Source organism: Phyllopteryx taeniolatus, chromosome 5 (genome assembly GCF_024500385.1).
Source record: "Phyllopteryx taeniolatus isolate TA_2022b chromosome 5, UOR_Ptae_1.2, whole genome shotgun sequence".
In the NCBI taxonomy this organism is placed as follows: Eukaryota; Metazoa; Chordata; class Actinopteri; order Syngnathiformes; family Syngnathidae; genus Phyllopteryx; species Phyllopteryx taeniolatus.
In genome coordinates, this window is record NC_084506.1 from 16881285 (window position 1) to 16904587 (window position 23303).

Consider the following 23303-nt stretch of genomic DNA (forward strand, 5'->3'; position numbering starts at 1 on the left):
CAAAAAAAATCAAAAATTTTTTTTAAATCTATCCGAGTTTGAAGACCTTGATTTGACCATTACGTTTTAACAAAGATGATAACTGCATTTGAAATATAGACAGAAAAACATAAGAAAACATAAGTGAATGTAAAGAAATGAGCAGTTTTAAAAAAAGTGTAATTTAGCCAAAAGTCACACAAACAAACAGTACGCTTGTGCGTTGATGTGTGGCTTTTAGTGGTGTGGCCTAGCGAGTGACGTCAGGAAGTGCATTGAGGCTGTTAGTTTCGTGTTAGCGTTTGCTCCATGCTCCTTGGGCGTGTTTTCATTTTGTACGTGCGTGTGAATCTGTGTTTGTGTTTAGGTGTGCGTGTTTGTGTTTAGGTGTCCGTGTGTGTATGTGTGACCATTTATCATGTTCAGTAAACAGCTAAAAGTGCAGCAAGCAACAACATCAACAAAAATCAACCAAATTGGGGCACTCATAAATCAATCTCTCAATCTCAAATTAAGGCAAAATATGCTTGTTCTTTGTCTGCCAAGATGGTTCTTCTTACTAGGCAGTTTTTGCATAAGAGCATTTCACTTCCTTCGAACATGTTTTTCCATAAAAACTTGAATAAGGCTTATGACTTGTAATAGAGTTTGTATTACGAGTTATGAATAAGTTCATCTTAAAATAAGAAATGTCATAAAACACACGTTTTAAGATATCGACATACTTTGGCTTAAACACAAAAACAGTGCATAGGTGAGGTTTTAAGCACATAACAGAGGATAGGGTCTGAACAAAATGCAGGATTAAAAAATGTACTCATTTCTATTTCTATCAAAAGAAGAGATGACAGTCACTTGCCTTCATTCTCTGGCGTTCCCATGTGGTTTTTGTCCGTTCCGTTGGGAATGGTCGTACCACTGCGGCAAACAGGGCGCAAATTGCATTAGGTGTTGTAGAGCAAAACTGACATTTAAAAAAAACAAAAATTTTATTTTTTTTTTAATGTCTTCTCTTACATCCGCGGCACTTGAAATATGGCGCTGTCCACTCCGGTTCCTCCACCAGCACCCCCGTCCAGACCGCCCCCGTAGGCGTCGCCCACCAGGCTGGGGGCAGACAGCACCACAGGCCCCGAAATGTCCCCCAGCCGGTGCCCAGGTCCTGTCATAGATAGATAGAGAGAGAGAGAGAGAGCGATAGACTCAATACTTGTTTGACAGGCAGCTCCTTGGCCACAATATTAGGTACACCCCCCACAATTCAGTCATGATAACCAATGCAACCAATATAATAGTGCACGGTATAATTTTGCATTTAGATTGATAACAATGTTCAGTTTTGATGTTTTATTTATTAATATTGTTCTATTATAAGAGATTTCTACTATTTTAGCTGCCTGTAATATAGCTTAAATAGATGTTGATCAGCAGCACGGTGGCCGACTGGTTAGAGCGTCAGCCTCACAGTTCTGAGGTGCGGGGTTCAATCCCCGTCCCCGCCTGTGTGGAGTTTGCATGTTCTCCCCGTGCCTGCGTGGGTTTTCTCCGGGCACTCCGGTTTCCTCCCACATCCCAAAAACATGCATTAATTGGAGACTCTAAATTGCCCGTAGGCATGACTGTGAGTGCGAATGGTTGTTAGTTTCTATGTGCCCTGCGATTGGCTGGCAACCAGTTCAGGGTGTACCCTGCCTCCTGCCCGATGACAGCTGGGATAGGCTCCAGCACGCCCGCGACCCTAGTGAGGAGATGCGGCTCAGAAAATGGATGGATGGATAGATGTTGATCAGTTTTCTCCGGGCACTCTGGTTTCCTCCCACATCCCAAAAACATGCATGGTAGGATAATTGACAACTCTAAATTGCCCACAGGTGTGAATGTGAGTGCGAATGGTTGTTTGTTTGTATGTGCCCTGCGATTGGCTGGCAACCAGTTCAGGGTGTACCCCGGCTCCTGCCCGTTGATAGCTGGGATAGGCTCCAGCACGCCCGCGACACTAGTGAGGAGAAGCGGCTCAGAAAATGGATGGTTGGATGGATGATGTTTTTTTCTTTCAGACATTATTATGTTGTATTATTATACTGTATTACTTTACTGAATTTTCTGATATTTTTTATTTGACTATTGTTTATATTAATATTTAGTATAACATATTTTCACTGTCATTATCAGCTGCAATGTCTGTTTCTTTATTCTTTCTATTTTTTTCTTTTTGAAATATTTTTTTTATTTTGAGTTACATGCTTTTTCTAGGATGTCAACTTAAGAAGTAAATGTTTGATTGATGGATAGTCACTATTTTATTATTATTAATAATATATCTATTCATTGGACAATAGTTGTTTTTAGTAGTTCTTGTATTGGCTCTCATTAGATTGGGCGGGTGTACCGAATATTCCGGCAGATAATGTATGTTTTGAAATCACAGACAAAAGTGTTTGGAACACAATCAGTCACTTCGTGTCAATATAATCCCCAAATCCATTTTAAACCAATAGCACACTGCATCGGGAATACATGCACATTTGCGGCTGTAGAAAAAAATCATAATTATTCATGTTTATAGAATGGCAGTTATTTACACATTTCCGAGATGTTTATATTCGTGTTTAAAACATTTTAGTATGTCATTTTTAGGATTATAATATTGATTATCGTTGCCAAATGTTGCCTCACCTTCCCTCTTTCTCTCTTTGCTCTCATTGGTGGATGAGGCTCGCAATGACGCTGTTTCCTGCTTTGACCGCCAATTGTTGAGGGCAGTGGGAGTAAAGAGGGTGGGGGGGGGGGGGGGGGGAGTAGCGGGTAGGGTGGGGAGCCTGTGTGCCATACCAATGTACTGTATGTGCTGTGTGTGTGTGTGTCTGTGTGTGTGTGTGTGTGTTGCCTCTTTGCTAGTGGTGCATTCACATGCTAAACGCATGCAAAGACACAGAGAGAGAACGGCAGTAAGGAAGCCAGGGGAGCTGCGATGTCATGCTTAAATATTCGAGAAGACATTATAGAAATGTTTTGTGTTATTTTTTTGTTTGTTTGTTGAATTGAATAACTTGAGGGACTGCCATCCCACATTGGTTTCAGGGTTTTGTAGAAACCATATGCTTGGGATTGGCACATGCACAGTAGCTATTATTAAAGTTAGATGTTTTATTTGTTTGTTTAGAAGTGTTGAATCCAGGGGGAAAAAGCTGATTAATTTATTTTTTTATTATTATTATTATTATTTTACATCAATCTATATTATTATCCCTTCAATTTCAGTTGATATTTCAGTGTACAGTGAACCCCTGTTATACATAGTGCGAGAATAATCAAGTTATTGACACCCAGACGAAAAGGTTCGTAATTGCCTATTGATGCCGCGAGATGGCAGAAAAACAAAACTCTATGGAATACTTGCACCAGATCCATAACGCACTGTACTTCAGATCTCGACACTAATCTGCACTTTAGTTTCCGGTTAGCTTCCTGCTCCATTCAAAACAAAAGCTCAGACAAACTAATAGATTGTACCAAAAGGTGGTGCTTTGAGGTCATATTTGGAAAAATATGTCATTTTTGAGACTATAACAGAATGGCACATGGTAAATGGTAAATGGACTGCACTTATATAGCGCTTTATCTACACTATCACAGTGCCCAAAACGCTTTACAAAGCCTCACATACACATGAACAGGGAGACCCAATCACAAGCTTCAGAAAAAGAAATTGATCTGACAAACAAATCTGAGCATTTGCGCCTATTTTTCAAACGTAAGCAACTGCAATTTAATTACACAGTTTCTTCCGGTAATGTAATGGATTGCAATTGAATACATTTTGTAATTAAAATTTTATAATCTCATCACATGTAATTAGTTACTCCCCAGCACTGCCCATTAGACAAAGCTATGAACTGACTATATGGGGCTCCACCCCTCAGTTGAACGTAAAGTAGATGCTCAGCACCAAGATGCCATCAAATGGCTCCAAAGCTATACTTTTATATGAGACATGGCTTTAGCCTGAGCCCAAAAACAGTAAACAGGCAAGGTTTTTAGACGACCCACAAATATGCAGGGGTTCACTGTAAATAAAAACAAAAAGCTGAAAATGTTAAGGTATCATTTTTAAAGTTAGCTGCATGCATAATTGGGGATGGGGGAGAAAAAAGGGGAAGAAGCGTCTCAAAGGAAGTGCATCAAGGGTAGGGAAGGGATTTACTTGGTTGCAGGCGGGACTGTTGCACGGCAGCCTCAGCGGCGGCGATGGCTATCCCGGCGTCCTCCAGGTAGGCCTGGGTGACGCTGCTCTTGCTCTGGCTCCGCGACGGCCCGTGCGAGCGGAGCTGGCCGTCCGAGGAAGATTTGGAGCTGCCCGGGCTGCTGTGGGACTTTTCCAGAGGCAACATCTGCAAATCTGTCAGAATATCGTTTTGGATTAAATGTATTCTTCAAACTTCAAATAGGTGCACGTGAGTGGCCGCCTCTTACAACAGCTCCGTCAACTTTCTCTTTTATTCGTACTTTTACCCCCTTTTTTTTTTACTATTTAGTATTCATTTTGCATCTTGCTAACCTGTTTGGAATTTACAATGTTTTAGCTGTGGCATTTACCTGTGAACCGTTAGCTCTCTGCTTTATTTGTATTTTCTGTCCTGTACTCTTTTTGCGTCATTCTATAAAGTTATACAGCATTTTAGCCTTGATATATATATATATATATATTTTTTTTTTGCGCAGAATACCGGCACTATTGGACCTTTGTCATTTGTTTACGATGCGCTAAAATGATGTAACCCAAACACAATCAGAAGTACTGACCTACATTTACAACCTACATTCTAATATTTGTTTCATAGAATTGTGTTAACGTTTTCCTAACAGTCTATTCTTTTAATTTTGTTGCATTTCTCTGTTGGATTTTTTTTTTAATGTCCAATCAAATTTCAGCCTTTATGTGTTGCCGTGTCAATCTAATCTGCCCAAGGCCTTGAGAAGCAGTAGCGCTGGTCCATGTAACTTCGACTATATTAGCAACTATTGGTTTCGTTAACCAATCAGATTTCAAATTCATCCTCACAGGGCCAGACTGCTGGCCGTCGGTGATGCCATCATTTTCCCGTCCTTTGATTGGTTGGTCATAGCAAAGCTTGTTATAGCCAACTTCAATCAGCAAAACATATCTGTAGTGATCTGCTATGATGTACTGTATTTTATTTTATTTATTTTTTATTCTGTGATATTAGTTAAATATTGATCGTGAACTGCTCCAGATGTATGTCGCACAGTTCTGTTTTTGTATAGTATTTCCACATTAAACTAGCAAACCTGTATACAAGGTTTTTTTGTGGTAAGCCAAGTGTTCTCCTTACCTTTGGATGGATCAGGGAAGATTCCATGGCTTCTGCTCTTGATTACAGAGTTAATGGGTGAATCATAGCTCCCTTCTCCCTGCTCTGGCCCTTGTCCCATACCGTGCCCGGTCCCGGGCCCTGACGGGTGGTCTTGGGCACCGTGCCCCTGCCCGGCTCCAGACCCAGGTGGCCCCTGAACCCCGTGGTGGGCTCGGCTGTGCTCGATGCTCTCGCTCTGCTCCTTAAGTGACAACCAACGAGGTGTGTTGTCCAGCTGGGCTGTGTTGGACAAGTCGATCAAGACCTGAGGGCAAAAACAAATATAGCAGAATGAGACCGGGGAGGACTCACTGGCTTCACGTGATGACAAAGGCTATGACTCACTTCTCCGAGGAAGTCATTGGATGAGGATCTGTCATAGTCCCACACTGTCACCTCCAGAGTCTTTTTCTTCAGCTAGATTGAAGAGGAGAGATGGCAGACAATGTTACCAAGGGGTCTTGCCTGAACTTTTACTGATGAGGGCGAAGGGCCATCGGGGACATGATTCGTGACATAATGAGTAATAGTGTTTCAGTAGTGTTTATGAGAGCATTTAGTTATGTACTGTATGTGAGCAAAATAAAATTCAGTATTGTCCGATTTACTGTATATCCACATACAAAAGAGGCCTGGGTCGGATTTGAAAAAAAATCTAAATTGTATTGTACACATAGAGATGAAAAAAAAAAAAACGGAATTCACCTGCAGTGAGAACGTAGCCTTAGGCCCGTTACTCACATAAAGACAATTTGGCTGGGTTTTTTCGTGTCCTGATTCTGCCCCTTCTCAACCAAGGATATCAAACGCCAGACTATCTTTTGCTTTATGAGATTATCCTATGAGATTATCCTTTGGTTTGAGGTGTGTTAAAAGGGGATGTCTCAATTATAGGGTCCAAAAAGGGTTGGGGTCAAGAATCTTATTGAACGCATTCAATATTTATGACCAAAAATCTTTGCGTGGAGTGTCATGACACCGTGTATTGTGACGTGGAACAGAATGCAGCCAATCAAGAAAGCGCTCTGACTCTGGAACAAAGTAACATCCGTGAATAAAAACAAACATCGTCTTACCCAATGTCGGCTGGGATGAGAATCAGCACCTCCAAATCTGAGACCATGGTCCTCAGTTGGAAAAGAGTGATGTGCCCTCTCCAGGTCGGGGATGTGATGCTGCCCCAAGTGGAGGAGTTCAAGCATCTTGGGGTCTTGTTCACGAGTGAGGGAAGAATGGAACGGGAGATCGACAGGCGGATTGTTGCAGCGTCTGCAGTGATGCGGACTTTGTACTGGTCCGTTGTGGTAAAGAAGGAGCTAAGCCGAAAGGCGAAGCTCTCAATTTACCGGTCAATCTACGTTCCTACCCTCACCTATGGTCACGAGCTGTGGGACCGAAAGAACAAGATCCCGGATACAAGCGGCCAAAATGAGTTTCCTCCGCAGGGTGTCCGGGCTCTCCCTTAGAGATAGGGTGAGAAGGTCGGTCATCCAGGAGGATCTCAGAGTAGAGCCGCTGGTCCTCCACATTGAGAAGAGCCAGATGAGCTGGCTGGGGCATCTGCTTTGGATGCCTCCCGGACGCCTACCTGGTGAGGTGTTCTGGGCATGTCCCACCGGGAGGAGACCCCGGGGACGCTGGAGAGACTAGGTCTTTCAGCTAGCCTGGGAATGCCTCGGGATCCCCCCGGAAGAGCTCAATGAAGTGGCTGGGGAGAGGGAAGTCTGGGCTTCCCTGCTAAAGCTATTGCCCCCGCCACCCGACCTCGGATAACAGAAGAAAATGGATGGATGGATGGATGGAAGGAAAGCGGGTTCCCCAGATAGCAAAAGTATTTTCCAAGTCTTCCAAGTCTTTTTGAGATGTCATTGCCATTTAAACAACGCCCCCACTTCTGGCAACCTGCAGAAAACACTCTGGTAACAACGGCGCATATCCTTCTTCTTCGGTTTTGTGAGATCACATGTGATAACCCAAGATTTTGAGATCGGCTGTGGAACAGAATCTTTTACAGTATGTGTGTGGTGCTCTGTAATTATCGGAGCACACCACATATAATCATATAATACGACCAAAACTGTTAACTGCCAGATTTTTTTATCTTCATGTGCCGGGTCTGTAGTGGAAAAAAATCCTTGTGTGCACGAGGCCGAAGACAAGTCAAAGCAATTAAAAACGAAATTCATACAAAAAAAACAAGCATCTTCAAGCAAACTCTGAAATATCTACATTCTCTACTAAACACCATAAAGTACTTTTGGGCGTCAATGGGCTATTAAAGTATATGAGACTAGAAATGCTTGCAATTGACTTGAGTTGTGGGAGTGCATGTAAAAGGCTGCACAGGGACACTAAAAACAGCCCTCGGGACGAGTTAAAAGGACACAATCCTGAAAGGAATACATAACAACCACTTGGTGTGAAGTGGCCCTCAGCGCACGTAATAGAATCCAAACCCGTGTGCCATCTTGTCTTCATCTTTGGGTTGCAGAAACGCTTGACATCCAACCTTTAGTGTTACTACTTTGTGTGGATGTGTTGCCTAGTTCATATAAGCAAAATGCCACAGTGAGTTCCTTTCACCTTACTATGTCATCAGTAGGCTATTTGAGAAATGTGTGTTTGTGTGCGTATATTTGAGTGCATTTGTGTGCCTTTGGGTGAGCACCTGTTCCAGATGGATGTTCTTGTAGATGACTGTCTGGTTCCATTCCGGGTTCAGGGTCTTCTGGGCGTACTTGGTCCTTCTCTTGTTGTCCACACTGCAACATTACAACAACACATAAAACACTTCATCACCATGTCCCCATCTTGTTGGTACACTGTACAATATTCCAAATTATGTGAACGGAAAGGAGAAGATGCTTTTCAATATGATTGATTGAAAATCATGGTTCGAAAGAAATGAAAATATAAATACTGCCATTAATACTTCTACAAAAGAGACAGCGATTTGAAGGTGAGAGGCATGGAGAAGAAGAAGAAGAAGCCATGATACATCTTGTCTTAACACTACTAAACAGAGTAGACAGCTGGACACACAAAGAACGAAAAGGATGGGAAACAAATCACAGAATTTGGAGGAAGGGTAGGGGGGGAAAAGGAACAACACCAACTGACAGCAAAGATCAGCACCACACTACCTTGCATTCTGGACAACCATGACTTGGCTGAGGGAGTCCAGAAGAGGAAGAGGAGGGCAGATTTTCACAAACAAGAAAGCCAAAAAAAACCAACAAAAAACAAAACAGAAAAAAAACAGTCAGAGACGCCCAACGAGCTCAAAGAAAAGGCACTCAAAGGATAGTGAGCCGAGGCAAGGCGATCCATACTCTCAACAAGGTCAAATGCGCATACAAACACACAAAGGGTTTTACGCCCTGGAAATGCATGACAGCAAGCATCAACATATGAGCGCAATCTACTACTTTAGTCATCAATGTTGGACAAATGCACGAAGAGGAGCTCAGCTAGAGTACTGCTGTTTAAGAAAAATGTCTAAAAAATCTCAAACTGATAGCGTTAGGGAGACGAATGGCTCTATTGATCCCTGGGATATTTTCAAGCTCTCATGGAGAAAACAGCCAGAGCAACAACATCAACATCACGTCTGCAGTGGAGGAAGTAATGACTTTATCCCCTGTTGAATTTGTGAGTTTGCTCACTTATAAAGAAATGAACAGTTTCTAGATTTTTTTAATGGTTTTTTATTGAATATGGTAATAGAAGGAGGCAGTCAAAAATGAAATTTGTAAGCAAGAGAGACGCAACTAACAAAAAGCTAGGGGTATTGGGCTTTGGGGTGACATTTTAAGATGAACTTAAAATGCACTTCAACCTTTACAGTTGAACTTAATTTGTCCTTCTCTAAACATTTGAATGCACATGATGAGTTGTTGAATGTTTCACAACTTGCTAAATTCTCCTTTAAAAAGAGCCTTTTTCAGTTTTGGCAATTAACAATTATAGGGTGGTCTAACGGACAACCTTCTAACGGAAGGTTCCCCTTGTAGAGTGACTAGTTTTTTAAGTTTTTTCATGTGTTTAACAAAAAATGACTTGAGTCGTGCTGGATTGTCAGCACAACTGGATAACATTATACAGTAAGTATAAAGATGAATAGAGCTAGAAGTCATTGGTGGATTGTGAACAGCTGCATGCCACATGGGCACCAGCCAATCTGTGGGAGGCGGAATTCTGAACTCAAATACTTTCACTCAGTAAAATGTATAACATTTTCCGTTTATATAGGGGTTTTTTTCTGATACTGTCTATTGTCATTATTTCCCCCCACTGCATATACAGTAAAAGACAGTAATATGACTTTCTATGAATAACTACTCAAAATAGTATTCCGTTAACATATGCAGTCTAATAATTACATACAGCACTGTCATCAAAAAGCAAATAGGGAGACAAAACTCCGGACGAGTACCCACACACACAAAAAAGGCGAAAGGCAGACGTGGAGCAGACATGACTAGTTGCTCACCCTCTCCCTGGCAGCAGGTAGACCTTGACGAAAGGGTCCGAGTAGCCGTCGTTGTCCCTCTGCGCCAGGTTTCTGGCCTGGAGCACGTGCACAATCAGATTCCCCACGTTCCTGTCGTAGTTGATCTGCAGCTGAGGTAGGAGAAATATAAAAAGAATTAACGTAAAAATAAAATTTATAAAAAGTGCCTATGGCTTTTCTTCGACATATTTTGCCCTTGACTAGTTTTGTCTTCTATTAGCTTTGTCCTCAAATAGCTTTTTCCCCTACTAGCTTTGTTCTCTAAAGTCTAATAGTGTCTCTAACTAGTTTTGTCTTCTACTACCTTTGTCCCAGTGTCCTCTAATTGCAACATTTGTCTTCTACTAGTTTTCTCCTCTACTAACTTTTTCTTAGGGTTAGGCTAACCCTAACCCTACTAGTGTTTCTCTTTGTCCTTTATTAGCTTTTTCCTCAACTAATTTCATCTCCTACTAGTTTTGTCCTCTAAAGGTTTTGTCCTCTACTAGTTGTGTCCTCTACTAGCTTTGTCTTCTGCTAATTTTAACCTGCACTAGTTTTGTCCACGACTAGCTTTCCCTGTACTAGTTTTGTTCCAGTCTGCACTGCAAATCCATTCTCGCTCGATCCCTCTCCCTGCCTTTGCCAATTCGTACAACTATTTAATACACCACTGAGGTAGTTAATCTAGTATGCTCGCTATGGTAATGTGAGAAGTGCCGTTAACTTCATCCCAAACCTGGCAAATGCCATTTAAGGTTTTACTTTAAGCGATGATTATTCATTTAAAAGAGGAGACTGTGTTTCCTACCTGAATTTCTCCAGTAATGGGATGAAACATCCTTATCATGTCAGTTGGCTGAAAAAAAGAGAATGGGAAGTTGTGTTTTGAGTTAGTCAAATAATAAGCAACACATATTTAATCTATGATGACAATGATAAAACATGTTGAATGTGGAAAACTAATTGGGATACCACTGCCCACATTGGTATTGCAAACAATGCATACATGCGGGTGTGTGTGTGTGCGACTCTATGTGCATGCGTCCGTGCGTCTTTGTGTGTGCTCTTGCACACCTCCAGTGAGGGTCACACGCCACAGGACCACATTTACTTGTTCTATCATAATTGGCTTGTCATTATCATTATTATCATTCCTACTTTGTATGAAATATAACAATATTTGAGAAATGTGTTATTACTACTGTTATTAAATATTATACCATTTGAATGGCATTTTTAATAATAAATGTGACTAAAACAATGATTTTACTTTTACCTCTATTACCACTACTACTACTAATAATAATAATAATAATAATAAATGAATAATAATAATGCTAATAAAAATACCATTCAATTTCCATTGTTTTTAATTCGTATAACAGGAATGTAGAACACCTACTGAAATTGTGGAGACCCCACCAACTTCATTTTCTAATGATTAAAAACGCCACAGTGTAATTTCATCTACCATCCCACTACCTTGTGTCGCTGTTTCTTATTTACAGCAGGCGACGCAGGCTGGCCGGGGCTCGGCACCCCGCTGGAGCCGGCCGACCCGGTGCCCGAATGGAGAAGAGCCGAGCGTTCCAGCGCCGACAGCACGCCCAGACACGCGGGCCCTCCGAGCCCCGCCCCCGTCCCGCCCATCACGCCCGGCGCCTGCTGCTGGGACACCTTGTGCAGCTCTGCGGCCAGCTGCTTGGGATCCACGCCAGGCGAACGCTGGCCTCCTACTGAAGAAAACAGTAATGTGGTCAGACCTTAATAGTGTATCACACACGCATGCAAATCCGTTGTACGTACCAGCTTTAAGCTGGACGTGGTGCTCCAGGACTTGTGGGTGCTCGGGGTCAGACAGCATGTTAAGGTCGCTGTTTGGATCCATATATTTGGGGACATTTGTAATATCAACCAGTGCATTTCAGCAGCAATCAGTAAGAGTGGTCAGATGACGGGGGCGTGGAGTGACAAGAGAAGGGTGCAGAGGAGAAGGCATTTATGGGCATGTGCAAAGTGGACATATAGACCGTTTCAATATGAATTCCGGGAATTTTGAAAATTGGGACAAAATAGAATGCTGATGAGGGAATTTGAATACAGTTGGGGAACCACATATTTTAGCATACTCCTGACTAAAACAGCCATTCAAGTACAGAGGTAGCTTGACTTACGAGTGGCCCAAGAGTCTTTACGAGTCTTTCAGGTTATGAGCCGTCACTTGATCAATTTTTTTGCTTTGTTTTGCAAGCCAAAATTTGAGGTCATGCTAGCTTCACATATGCCGCAGCTCGATTGAAATGAATTAATTTGCATGATTCCTATCATTCCCATGGAAAGCTTCCAATTTGGCATATTAAAAAAAAAAAAGCTTAAATTCCCATGGAAATGTACCGGACATTTACTGGAATTTTTGCACCCCTTTGCAACCTTAGACATCACACAGACAGTACCTTCGGGTGGCAAAAACTCCTATTACATCACTCGTAAACAAACCCCTACCTAAGTTGTGGTTTGTCCAGGGCAGAGTGATTGAGAAAACAGGGGAAATGCTTGAATGGTGATTTTAGCCTTCTTCCCTACCGATGTAGTTGTAATGTGTGATATGTCATTCAAAAAGAAGATGAGGTAAATTGCTTTTAAGGGAGATGGAAAGCCAGATGAAATGTATATTTCAACAGGTGCATTGATTAAAAAAAAAAAAAAAGATTTGATTTATCTGTTGCTCAGATTAAAAGCACAGATATGCTCTTTTGACGCTGAAATGGATGGCGCACTGTCATCTACTACCATCCATTATTTTTTGCTAAAATACTCAAAGATAACCCAACCTAACATTTTATACATAGCGGTCAAGTCAATTAAAGTCAGTTTTATAGCACCAATTCACAACAGAAGTTATCTCAAGGTTCCATTGAGCCGGTCAAGAACCACACAACTGAGCCTCACATGAGCAAAGGTAAAGGAGGCAAGGAAAAACTCCCTCGAAGGAATAAACCTCAAGCAGAACCCCGCCACTGTGGGCTCATAGTTTGTCTCGGTGGGGGAGAGATGAGAAGAACAATGGGCACAACAACAGCCTTTGATAATTGTCTTCCACAGAGTCGATGATGGAGGTTTGGTTCCCAGTCTGTCCCTTTAGAAGTGGCTACAACACCTTTAGGCTGTCTCGCAATTTTCTCTGTACAAATATTTACCACAACCACTCGATTTATCCTCCTCTGCCACCTAAACCTTTTGGTGTATATCTAGCAGGGCAACCTCAAACATAAGTTTTTATCATGATTTTCAGTTCAGGTCTTCAGTAATGTTCTGCCACCCGGAAGTACAGTACCCTGGCGCCTATTGTTCACACTCATTATGAACAGGTCTATACAGCATGGGAAAGATGACGACGGCGGAGGCACCGAGGCCAAAACGGCGACAGCTGTGACTCACAGTCGCACGCAGAGCTCCGCCTCTGCACACGGCTGGCCCACGATGCCTTGCACTTCCTCGTAGGTCTTTCCTGTTAGCTGCACACCGTTCCACTCCAGCACCTGCATGCCTGTAATGGTGTTGGTGAAGGGAAAATGTCATTCGATGCCAATAAAAATTAGAATTTTTTTCTAACTTTGCAAAGGGCGCCACAGGGACATTACTATGTTTTATGGATGGGGGGTTAGCCCCCAGGAGATGCACAGGATATGAGGGAATGTAGCGCGAAAGCACACAATTTCACAAAGTGAGACATCGATTTTTAACGTTTTTGAACAGATTTCAAAACAATACAATACTGTCTAAAAGGTAAGTCACCATTAGAGTTGTGTTATTTCAGTCTGTTCTTTAACACAGTACATGAACACATAGGAAGTAGGTTCATAGCATTAGTGACAAAAAAAGACAAAATATTATTATTACATTATTACACTGTAATAATTATATTATTACATTATTACAGTGTATGCAAAACTATGCAAAAAAGGTCACCGTGTTGTCACAAAGTCAGCTAAACCATCATTTTCAATAACAAAAAAAAGAATACAGGAAATAATTTCCCTGCAAGGAGTTAACAATTTAATCAAAATAAAATTAACAGCTGCAATCACCAGCTGCTTGGTGGGTGGGAGCATCAACGAATGTCGTCTGTTTTGAAGAGTGGTTAATTGGTCTATCACTCTGTTGTGACTCAGATGCTGAAGTGTGTCTTATTCGATTGACATTACAAATCGATATTATTGGTCAGACCACATGTGGGAATGTTATTTTTACAAGTTACTGACCAATATAAAGGGTTGAAAAAGGTTTGCTCTCTTTGATGATGTAATGTTTATGGCTCAACAAAACATGCTAGTTTTTTGGTTTCCTGAAAAGCTTTATGAAAGGTTTTGAAGTTTGAGCAAGGTTTCCATGCAACACCAGTGAAGTATGGAACTGCGTTACAGGTAACGGCATGCATTGCTTTGTCAGTTGTGTTATTTTTTTGATTGTTTCTACATTGTCATTTTTCACCCGTTTGGTCATGGAATTAATGCTGGCTTGGAGCCGACAGTCACATTGACATTAGCTGTCACATAATGGCTGCATGGTAAATAAAAATGAATGTGCAGTATTACTAAACCGGAAAGCTTTAGTTAGCACACAATATGCGATCATTATCATTGCAACAACTTATTTTTTATGTATTTTGTTTTGTAATATGGGATTCATTCTATTAATGTAGTCGGTCAGAGGAATACAGTAATATTCCAGTGCCCCGTTGTGCTCAGACTGACATGACAGAAATGAAATGAAAATCATTTAAAGAACATGCAGTTGGATGTTAAAAATTCAGTAATTACAAGTTGCTACTCTAAAAAAGGGTAATGTTTTTAGTCAAGCCATATGTCATGTTCATGAAAAGTTTTTTTTCAACAATATTTGGTTGAAATTAAACACATTTTCATTACAACTGGAGACATAATGGAATTACCAAGTATTCTGTATCGGCGAGAAATGTATCGCAAACTGAAGCTATTTGCTGGAAAACTGCACTGAGTGAGTCGTCGCTTACACATACAAAACTAGCTGCTGCCACAACAAGAAGCTCAAATTAATATGCATCTTTTTCAGAAAACAGTCGCTGTGTACGCTGCAATTAATTTTGTCCTCCTCCTCCGCTCTATTTAGGTTTGCACCTGCAGGCATGTTCTGCCCTGCCTCGCTCTGCGTCGTTGCCATTCATTATCCGTCGGGCAAACATATGGGCTCTCTGACCGATGCATCGCCTACGCATTTGTTATGAGTGATGCTTCAATAAAAGGAATAGATCAGATCAGAATAAACTTCCTACTTTGTCCGAATTACCATGAGGGAGTCACCACAGTGGATAAAAACTGTAAACAACCAAATGAAACAAGCTTTAATAGTGTGATTTGGCCTGAGCTTCTAATCTCTTCTGTTTGCAAATTGCACCTCAGTATGATGTTTGGGAGAGAATGTGCTTGCCTCTAATGGATAAGGCTCGCTAAAAATAGCTTAATGACTAACACCAGCTAAGGTAAGCTGAAAGGATGTGATGTTCTATACGCTAAGAAATGACAGCATGTTCGTGACTCCATGATTCCATCAGGCATCATAAACATCATTTTTTACAAATAAAAGGCACATATTATGGAAACATTTCTTTTTGATAGCTTGTATATACAAATGGTTCCCTCTCTTAAGTGTGTACTTACCCAACCAAGCACCCAAATGTGTTTGAAATTGTGAAAAAAATCCACAATATGTCTCCTTTAAAGCACAAAACAATTTCCAAAACAAAACAGACTAACCAAATTCCACCTCATCTCATTGTCTTCTTACCCTCTATTACTTTTCCCGTTTGCTCCGCGACGCCACCAGGGACGACTCTGGCAACGTAGGCTCCGATCTCCCCTCGGCTTCCCGGGATTTCCTTTCCGCCGACCACCCGGATCCCGAGACCATTCCCTGAAAAAAATTTAAAAATAAAAAAAATTCACAATCAAGGTATATCCACAAAGGAGAAGATTCCTTTTCTTTATTCATATGACTTTGTACCTGACACGCTCGAGTCCCTCTGGTCTCTGGTGAGCTTGACGCGAGTGTGAGGGAAGACATAAGGGACCAGTTGCATCTGAAGAAGAAATGATTACCAGCATGTATAGGAATCATTTGGAAGTCTAAATGATCTGTAAAATAATGGTTGTGGGGTTGTTTATTTAGAAGTTGCACTTTCACCACGACCATAAGACCATGCTGAGGTGTATTTTATTTTCAGATTTCATGCCACCATTGTCCAGTCTTACAGTTTGCTTTTCAGTCACTGTTCATGCCACCACTGTCTGGTCTTACGGTTTGTTTTTTCAGTCATTGTTCGGTCTTGGGATCTGCTTTTCCGTCAGTCTTGTCCAATCAGATTGATGCAATGTCATCCCAATGGTCATGACCTCGAGGGGGCTGATGGGTACTATCCTGGGATAGATGCAGTTGCATCAAAGTCCTCATTGTAGCTGTTTATTTGGCAATTCTAGTTTCAAGTAGGCTCTTTAAAGTTTTCAGTCTACTGTAGTATTGAACCTTGTGGATCTGGAACTCACCTGTCTCCTGTCTGCCATATGTCTGGCCTGCGGTTGTCCTTCTCTTGGCTTGTCGAACCAGTCGGTGTCCTCTCGTCTCAGATGGTAGGCTGGGCAATGATAGGCAGCCGTTAAAATGCTTGCGTGTTAGTTGATAACATATCTACTTCAAGCATGGTTAGGATTAATAAAGCAGAGCTCAATCTTCAAATCAAGCTTTGGAAACACTGTTTCCGATATGCATCACAAAGTCCATTACACATCAATTCACTTGACGTCATATCGCTCAAAATGATTACGTTTTCTTTCACTGTGAAGGATGCATTTATGCATAAGCCTATGAGTCCTCTATCAGCTTAGTATACAAACCGCTATTAAGGGCTTATATACAGTACGTGCCCTCCCTAACCAACATAATTAGGTACACCTGTGCAATTTGATAAGATCCAATACAAGAGCTGTAGAAAAGATTCTGTTTTTACAAAGATGATAATGCTGAGTTTTTGAAGGGTTATCAGTTTAATAATGCAAAGTCCCAAAAGTTGTATAATTTAGAGTTCGATCAAAATGTTCTGCCTTTAAAGTCAAACAGTACAAATTTCAAGAGGCCTCAGTTCTGTCATCACACCTATCAGGCGTGTCTTCGTGGAGTGAGTAGTTTCACTTTATTTTAATCTTGTTTTATTGCACAGCAGTTGGGGGGCCTTTTTTAAACTTGTATGACAGGAGGACTGAGAATCTATTCATAAAAATAAAAATGTTGTCTAGACAGTCATAAAGATTTTATGATGGCAATAATTTAAACATTCAATAGTGTTAATTCAAGCCAGAATGAAGGAATGCAGGAATTTGCTCTTGCTATTGATATTTTGTTATTCTGTTGAGAAACTTCATACTATCGTATTGCCATATGCCCTGTGGCCACTGCATTTGGGAAGTTATATAAATGTTTGATAAACATCTTATCCTATTATATGTCTCGGCTTAAATGCGCTTATCAGAATTGGAAGGAATCGTTCTTATCGAGAATTGGTGCACAGCAACGGTGTGGACCTTGAAGACTTTTTGCCTTATATTGAAATTTCAATCCAAACACACATCTTTGTGAGGAAAAAAATACATCAACACGGACAACCAGAAAAGGAACTGATATGCTTTACGGAACCACTGTGATGTGCAGCCATTCCCCAATGATGCATACTCACTGAGTCAGTGCAGCAGATGCGCTATTGTGATGGTTCATACCCAAAATGAATTGCAACTAAGAGTTCCACTAAATGACATGGGACTTTCTACCACTGAGATGCGGGTCATTCCAGAATGGGTCCAGTCAGTATGTTCATAACTGATAGAAATGTGAATCATTCAGGAGAATAATGATATGCGATATGGAGGCGTACATTCTGTATGTTGCTACATGGGAGAATGCTGTCTCACCTTCTATATTCCAGTTTGGGCCTCCAGCTGGGGTACAAAATTGTATATATTTATATATATATATATATATATATATATATATATATATATATATATATATATATTTTTTTTTTAAAGAATCATGTTTTTTTTGTTGTTGTTTCAAGAAATGCGTGCAGCAGCCTGTAAAGTCAAGGAACTACGTAAGCTGAGAGGAGCTGTTATGTACTGGGAGTATGTCGGCACATGCATTAAAAGCGGGAGTTAATGTATGATGCATGCTGGAAATTACGGCAACCAACTATCCGCTACACACTTAAAGGAGAGGCACTATGAAAAAGACACAAAATACACTATAAGGGGAAAAGCTTATCATCAACCAGTGTGTAAGTGGGCCTTGAGTGTTGGTTAACTATGATACTCTACCGTGTGCGATACTTTCATGAAAGATTCTGGCTTCCTCTCTGTTCAACACCAGCACGGACTCACTGAGTCCTGTAATCAAGGCAGATTGACACTTATATGTGGAGTCAGCACACAAATCATCTTCTCATCACCTAGACAGAGCGCTCAAAAAAACAGTCCACAAGCTACATGTGATGTGAGTTAAATACTCATTAAAGTCATCATCATAACACTGTGTTTCAAATTTGTTGTGTGAATGTCTGTTTTGCAGCTACAAATGTCGATTTGTCTCTAAAATAGCAATGAGGAAAACTCACCATATGGAAGACATTGACTTTATTTGGATGGAAACTCAAAACATATACTGAAAATGTATCTTGCAAAACATGCAAAGATGCAAAATCAAATGTCGATCATAAAAAAAAAAGACAACCTAACACAAATGAGATGATGATATGGCGATAGTATAAATTACTGCAGAGCTTTTACTGATTTACAAACCTAATGTAATTGGAGAATGAAAATATACAAAATAAAGATGACTAAGATTACAATGCATGCTTAAGAAATCACACTAGGAAATGTGTATCGACCTGAATTGTGCCAAACATAAAGTCAAGCTTATGCATTTAAAGTGGAATAATTAAAAAGGAGAACAGCATGCAATACATCTCATGAAATGATATTAAACACGACAGAGGAATATATACAGTAACAAGTAACCAGCAATGCTTTTAAAGTGCTGATGATTGAAGAACGCATAAGATCACTCAATAGTAGCATGCATGACAAGCAAGTCCACACAGTTGATTCCTTGCAACAGTCTCTGGTTCTATTTACCTTCACTGTCTGACATGGCACCTTGTAAATCCTCCATGATGAATGCGATATCTCGGTCATAGCCGCAAGTTCGAGATTCTTCCCTCATGTGTTGTTGGACCTCTGGCAGGGAATGACTCGAGCCGTACTGGTCCCTGGAGTCGGCGGAAATTGGAGGGAGAGGTCCCGCCGAAGCCCGAGCCATACCCATTGGCTGCCCCACCGGACTCAAAGGGCTCTCCTCCTCAGAGTTCTGAGCCACGATGGGAATACGGCCCCTGCTTTGGCCGACAGGCAAACTGGTGGGCTTTGTTCTGGTCACGCCAGGAGCAAATGCTGCTTCCAACACCTCCCCTTCAGTTTTAAGTCGCAGTGAGGAGCTGGAAAGATCTCGTTTGATTGATAGATCCAAGCCATAGACAGAGGAGGGTCGGGAAGAAGCACGAGACGACGGTCTGGAACGGCTGCCACTTGGGTAGGTGCCATCATCCTGAACAGAGGTCCTAATAGTGGACCCCATTCCAAGAGATTGCCCCAGAGAACCAGCAAGATTAGCTCCCAGTGTGGCGCCCAAATACTTTTGCTGCTCGGATAAATTCTTTCTCAGTCCAAATGTAATCTCATCCTGAAGTAGCCTTGCCCTGGCAGCCAGGTTGGTGACAGAGGAAGCTCCAGATCCCATGTAGCTGGCAAAGTCTGGCTCCAAATCTCGACACTCCTGAATGGGGGAAAATTTGGTGATGGCTTTTGGGTCTATTAAAGCCTTTTTGTTCTTCATCTGTTTCTGGTATAGCACAGCAGCCGGGAGTTGTTTTGCAGCCTGCTTCTCAAGAGTGAGCCTTCCAATGCTATATTTTTCACCTTTTGGGAAGTGGCGAAAGCTGCTATCGCTCGGCAGATACTGGGGAAGGCCCAAGGCTGATAAATGTTCTAGTCCTTCAGTTCCTCGCCGGAACTCTTGCTTGATCTGTTGCTTCAGTAGCTTTAACTCATAAGGCTCCACCATTGTGTCCTCTTCTCCTTTACCATAACCTTGAATTTGGGACTGGCCTAAGAAATCTTCTACCTAAAGGAGAAAAAATGGGAAAAAATTAGTACTGTATAACAGAAAAGAAAGTGGAGAAAGAGTTGACAATGGTGATTATGAAAATAAATGATGGTGATGTACCTCTGTGCGTCTGACTTCTGCTGCCCTAAGTAGTCTGTCTGCCTTGGACAACTCCTTATCAGGCAGGTTAAATCCAGAACCCAAGCCAGTGGTACCCAATCCTGTGGAGGCCTTGGTGAGCTCCCCTATGTCCTCAATCAGCACATAGTTCCTGGCATTGTGATGGTCAATATCAGCGTAGAACGATTCCGCAGAGATGCTTGACATGGGACTCGAGGCCATACTTCTCTCCTCTAGTCCTAGCCTCAAGTCCAAGCTGCCATACTTGCCTCCAAGATGAGCCACCCCAAAGCCACTTTCTGAGGAGGTTGGCACAATTATTAGAGGCTGGTTACGTATGACCTCATAGTTAGTGGCAATCTTGGGCTCTAAATCACACAGGTTGGTTTGACGCTGCTTTCCTTGTTGTAAAAGCAGAGCATGTTGGTAGTTGCTAGTCTGATCCTCACCATGTGATAGGGATAGGGTTGAGACATGTTGATAAGGAGAAACCTGTTGGTGGTAAACAGACTGCGGCTCATACAGATTATGTTGGGTATAATGGCTGGTGGTTTGAGTCTGGGGAACATATTGGCCGTAATGAGAGTAGGGACTTGTGAGTGTGTTGTACTGGGAATCAGCTTCTGTCTGCGGGGGTATGAACTGATCGAACTCTGATTGGGGCGCCGTTCGCGGCCTCTCCAAGCCGTCACTCCGGTCATCTCTGATGTTGCTAACCTCACTGTCTGACATGTAATCTCTTTCCTCTGCCACTCCCTGGAGATAAGCCCTCTCCCGCTTCTCTCGCTCTTTCAGCAAGACCTCCTTTCGCCGATTGATACCCATTTCCAGGTACCTGCAATGATAAGGTATCACCATTTATGGTCTTGCTGTTGATTTGGCAAAATGTCTTCGGACATTTCAAGCAAATTTGCTAATCTTATGCATTCTCACACAATAATACCTTTCACTATGTGTGAGTTTGGAGAGGGCTCACTGAGTGATGTCAAGGTAGCCTTTTAGCCCATAAACTAGCAAGATGAGTGTGGGCATCATGCAGATGGATTAGGGAGGATGATTGCAAAAGAGGGATGAGAGCAATTGCATTGATCAAAATTATGGGTGACAACCATAATCGTTTAATGGACTTACATCACACTATCTGTGCAGAAGCAAATGTTTCAATCTGCACCATCTCACCGTAGCTTGGCATCAATTTCCTTTTCCTCTTCATCCAGTTCAGCTTGTTTTTTGCGTAGTTTTGAAGATTCCCTCTCAACCATATCAAGCTCTTTGTCAATGTCCTGCAGGATCTTGGCCCGGGCCATTGTAGTGCTGCGAGCGAGCCGACGGCGGGCAGAGTTGGTGCTGTAGCCTGAGCGTCCCATCAGCGGGTCGTCCTCTGGAGGTGGATCTGGTAGTGTCCGCTTGACCTTCTTACCTGTGCCGGAAGGGGAGCCTCGACCCTAGAACATATGGACAAAGAATAACTCCACCAAATGTGTATTCAGAATTGCAAACTGAATTATTTAAATAAACTTTGTAACTCACTGAATACGTGTCTGCATAGTAGACAGCCATCATTTCTTCTGTAGCAGGACTCAGAGATTTAGGATCTGATAAAGACTTCTGACCAGGCTTCAACCGAGGGCAAGAGGAAAATCTGCTTGGGTCAGCAGTCAGCATTCTCTGTCCTCCAAGTGATGTATCATGAGATAGGGGGGAAACTGATGTATAGAAACCTCTCGATCTAGCCATGGCGTCAGTTGTGAGGTTTGTGTTGTAACCCACATCAGTGGGTGTGTGCCTCCTGTCTGAATCTGTCTGACAGCTCAGACTTCCCCCTCTCTGAGAGCTTTCAGGAGCTGAGATGTGTTTGATTATTTCCACCTTGGTGTCCATCTGGACTTTAGGTCTTTTGATCGAGCCAGAGTGGTCGGTCTGAACAGATATCTCAGCAACCGTCTGGATAGCAATACTGGACACCTTAGAGCTATGTTTTCCTTCACTGCTGTGTTTTCGAGAGCGTCGTCGAGCCTTTGCAGGAGCCTCCGATTCGTCCTGGCCCTCATCATCACTCGGAGCTGAGCTATCATTGTTTCTTTTGTTCTTTTTTCTTCTTCCAACATGCAGCTTTTCAGCCGAGTCTTCGTCATCAGTCTGCACCCCACTGTCAATGATCTTTTTGCATGTGTCCTGATCGTCCTGAAGCCGTTTTGCTTTGTTATGATGGCTTTCTTCTAACTGTGCTCCAATAGGTGGACCTGCATTCTCATCTTTTACAGGCCAGTATTGTCCACTGTCTCCTACTCCTGCATACTTGGCCTCAAGAAGGTTTGTCGTGGTACCTGTGCTACCATAGTGCTCGTCTAACTGCCGCTGAAGTTGAATCTGGAGTTGCTGGATTTGCTGCAATTGCTCTTTCTGCTGGGCATATGTCTCCTGCTGGGCCATCATGTGAGCATGGTGCTCTTCTTCTTGCTGCATGAGAAGCTGTTGTTTCAGAGCCTGGAGTTCCTCAAGTTCTTGTCGCACCATGAGCTGCTCCTGTTCACGATAGCGCTGGATCTCTTGTCTCTCCCACTCTAACTCCTCAGCAAGACATAGCTGTTTAAGCTTCTCTAGCTCTAGAAACTCCCTCTCCATCTGGTACTGAGCCATCTTGGTGCTGTCTAAACCAGGGAAAATTGAGGAGGAGGCTAATGCATCCAGAGAAGCTGCTAGTGCTTCCAATGTGGCATCTGAGTACATTTCTGGATAGCCTGTTATGATGTCAGCCAGTGCCATGGGTAGAAGCTCCTTTGGTAGCCCTGTATCATAGGAAATAGTTTGTCTTTGGTCTGTGGCAGAGATGAAGCCAAACTGTTGGGGCACAGACTCATTCTGAACTGTTGATGTGGGCACTAAGGTGGTGCTAAAGATGGAGCCAGGTTGGGTGGTAACTGCATATGTTGATGGAACTGGGGCAGATACAGAGGAATAAACTATTCCATCTGAAGTTCTTAGAGCACTACTGACACCGAACACAGCGAGTGTGTCCTGAGAAGATGGTGAAGGAGACATCCCAGCCAAGGCTGCAGTAGCTTTGCTAGTGTAGTCTAGGGCTTTAC

The 23303-nt window shown here is 42.2% G+C and overlaps 1 protein-coding gene across 8 annotated transcripts in view; it reads right to left on the reverse strand.

The window, feature by feature from the left end:
* The window catches only part of pclob (piccolo presynaptic cytomatrix protein b), a 58401-nt gene that overhangs the window by 4460 nt on the left and 30638 nt on the right, over positions 1–23303 (reverse strand). Inside the window, exons 14-34 of one of the 8 annotated variants that reach the window (XM_061773225.1) lie at positions 21745–23303; positions 21394–21659; positions 20215–21049; positions 19068–20112; positions 18249–18317; positions 17844–17870; positions 16428–16516; positions 15889–15964; positions 15673–15798; positions 13288–13396; positions 11656–11723; positions 11332–11582; positions 10658–10705; positions 9847–9977; positions 8498–8524; positions 8023–8116; positions 5700–5771; positions 5334–5619; positions 4184–4378; positions 997–1141; positions 839–897 (exon numbers count right to left, since the gene is read on the reverse strand). In XM_061773225.1, coding sequence (XP_061629209.1) covers positions 839–897; positions 997–1141; positions 4184–4378; positions 5334–5619; positions 5700–5771; positions 8023–8116; positions 8498–8524; positions 9847–9977; positions 10658–10705; positions 11332–11582; positions 11656–11723; positions 13288–13396; positions 15673–15798; positions 15889–15964; positions 16428–16516; positions 17844–17870; positions 18249–18317; positions 19068–20112; positions 20215–21049; positions 21394–21659; positions 21745–23303 — 5577 coding nt within the window. Of the gene's footprint in view, positions 1–838; positions 898–996; positions 1142–4183; positions 4379–5333; positions 5620–5699; positions 5772–8022; positions 8117–8497; positions 8525–9846; positions 9978–10657; positions 10706–11331; positions 11586–11655; positions 11724–13287; positions 13397–15672; positions 15799–15888; positions 15965–16427; positions 16517–17843; positions 17871–18248; positions 18318–19067; positions 20113–20214; positions 21050–21157; positions 21225–21393; positions 21660–21744 lie in introns of those variants that run through there. The other 7 variants (XM_061773224.1, XM_061773226.1, XM_061773227.1 and 4 more) reach the window with 7 other exon arrangements.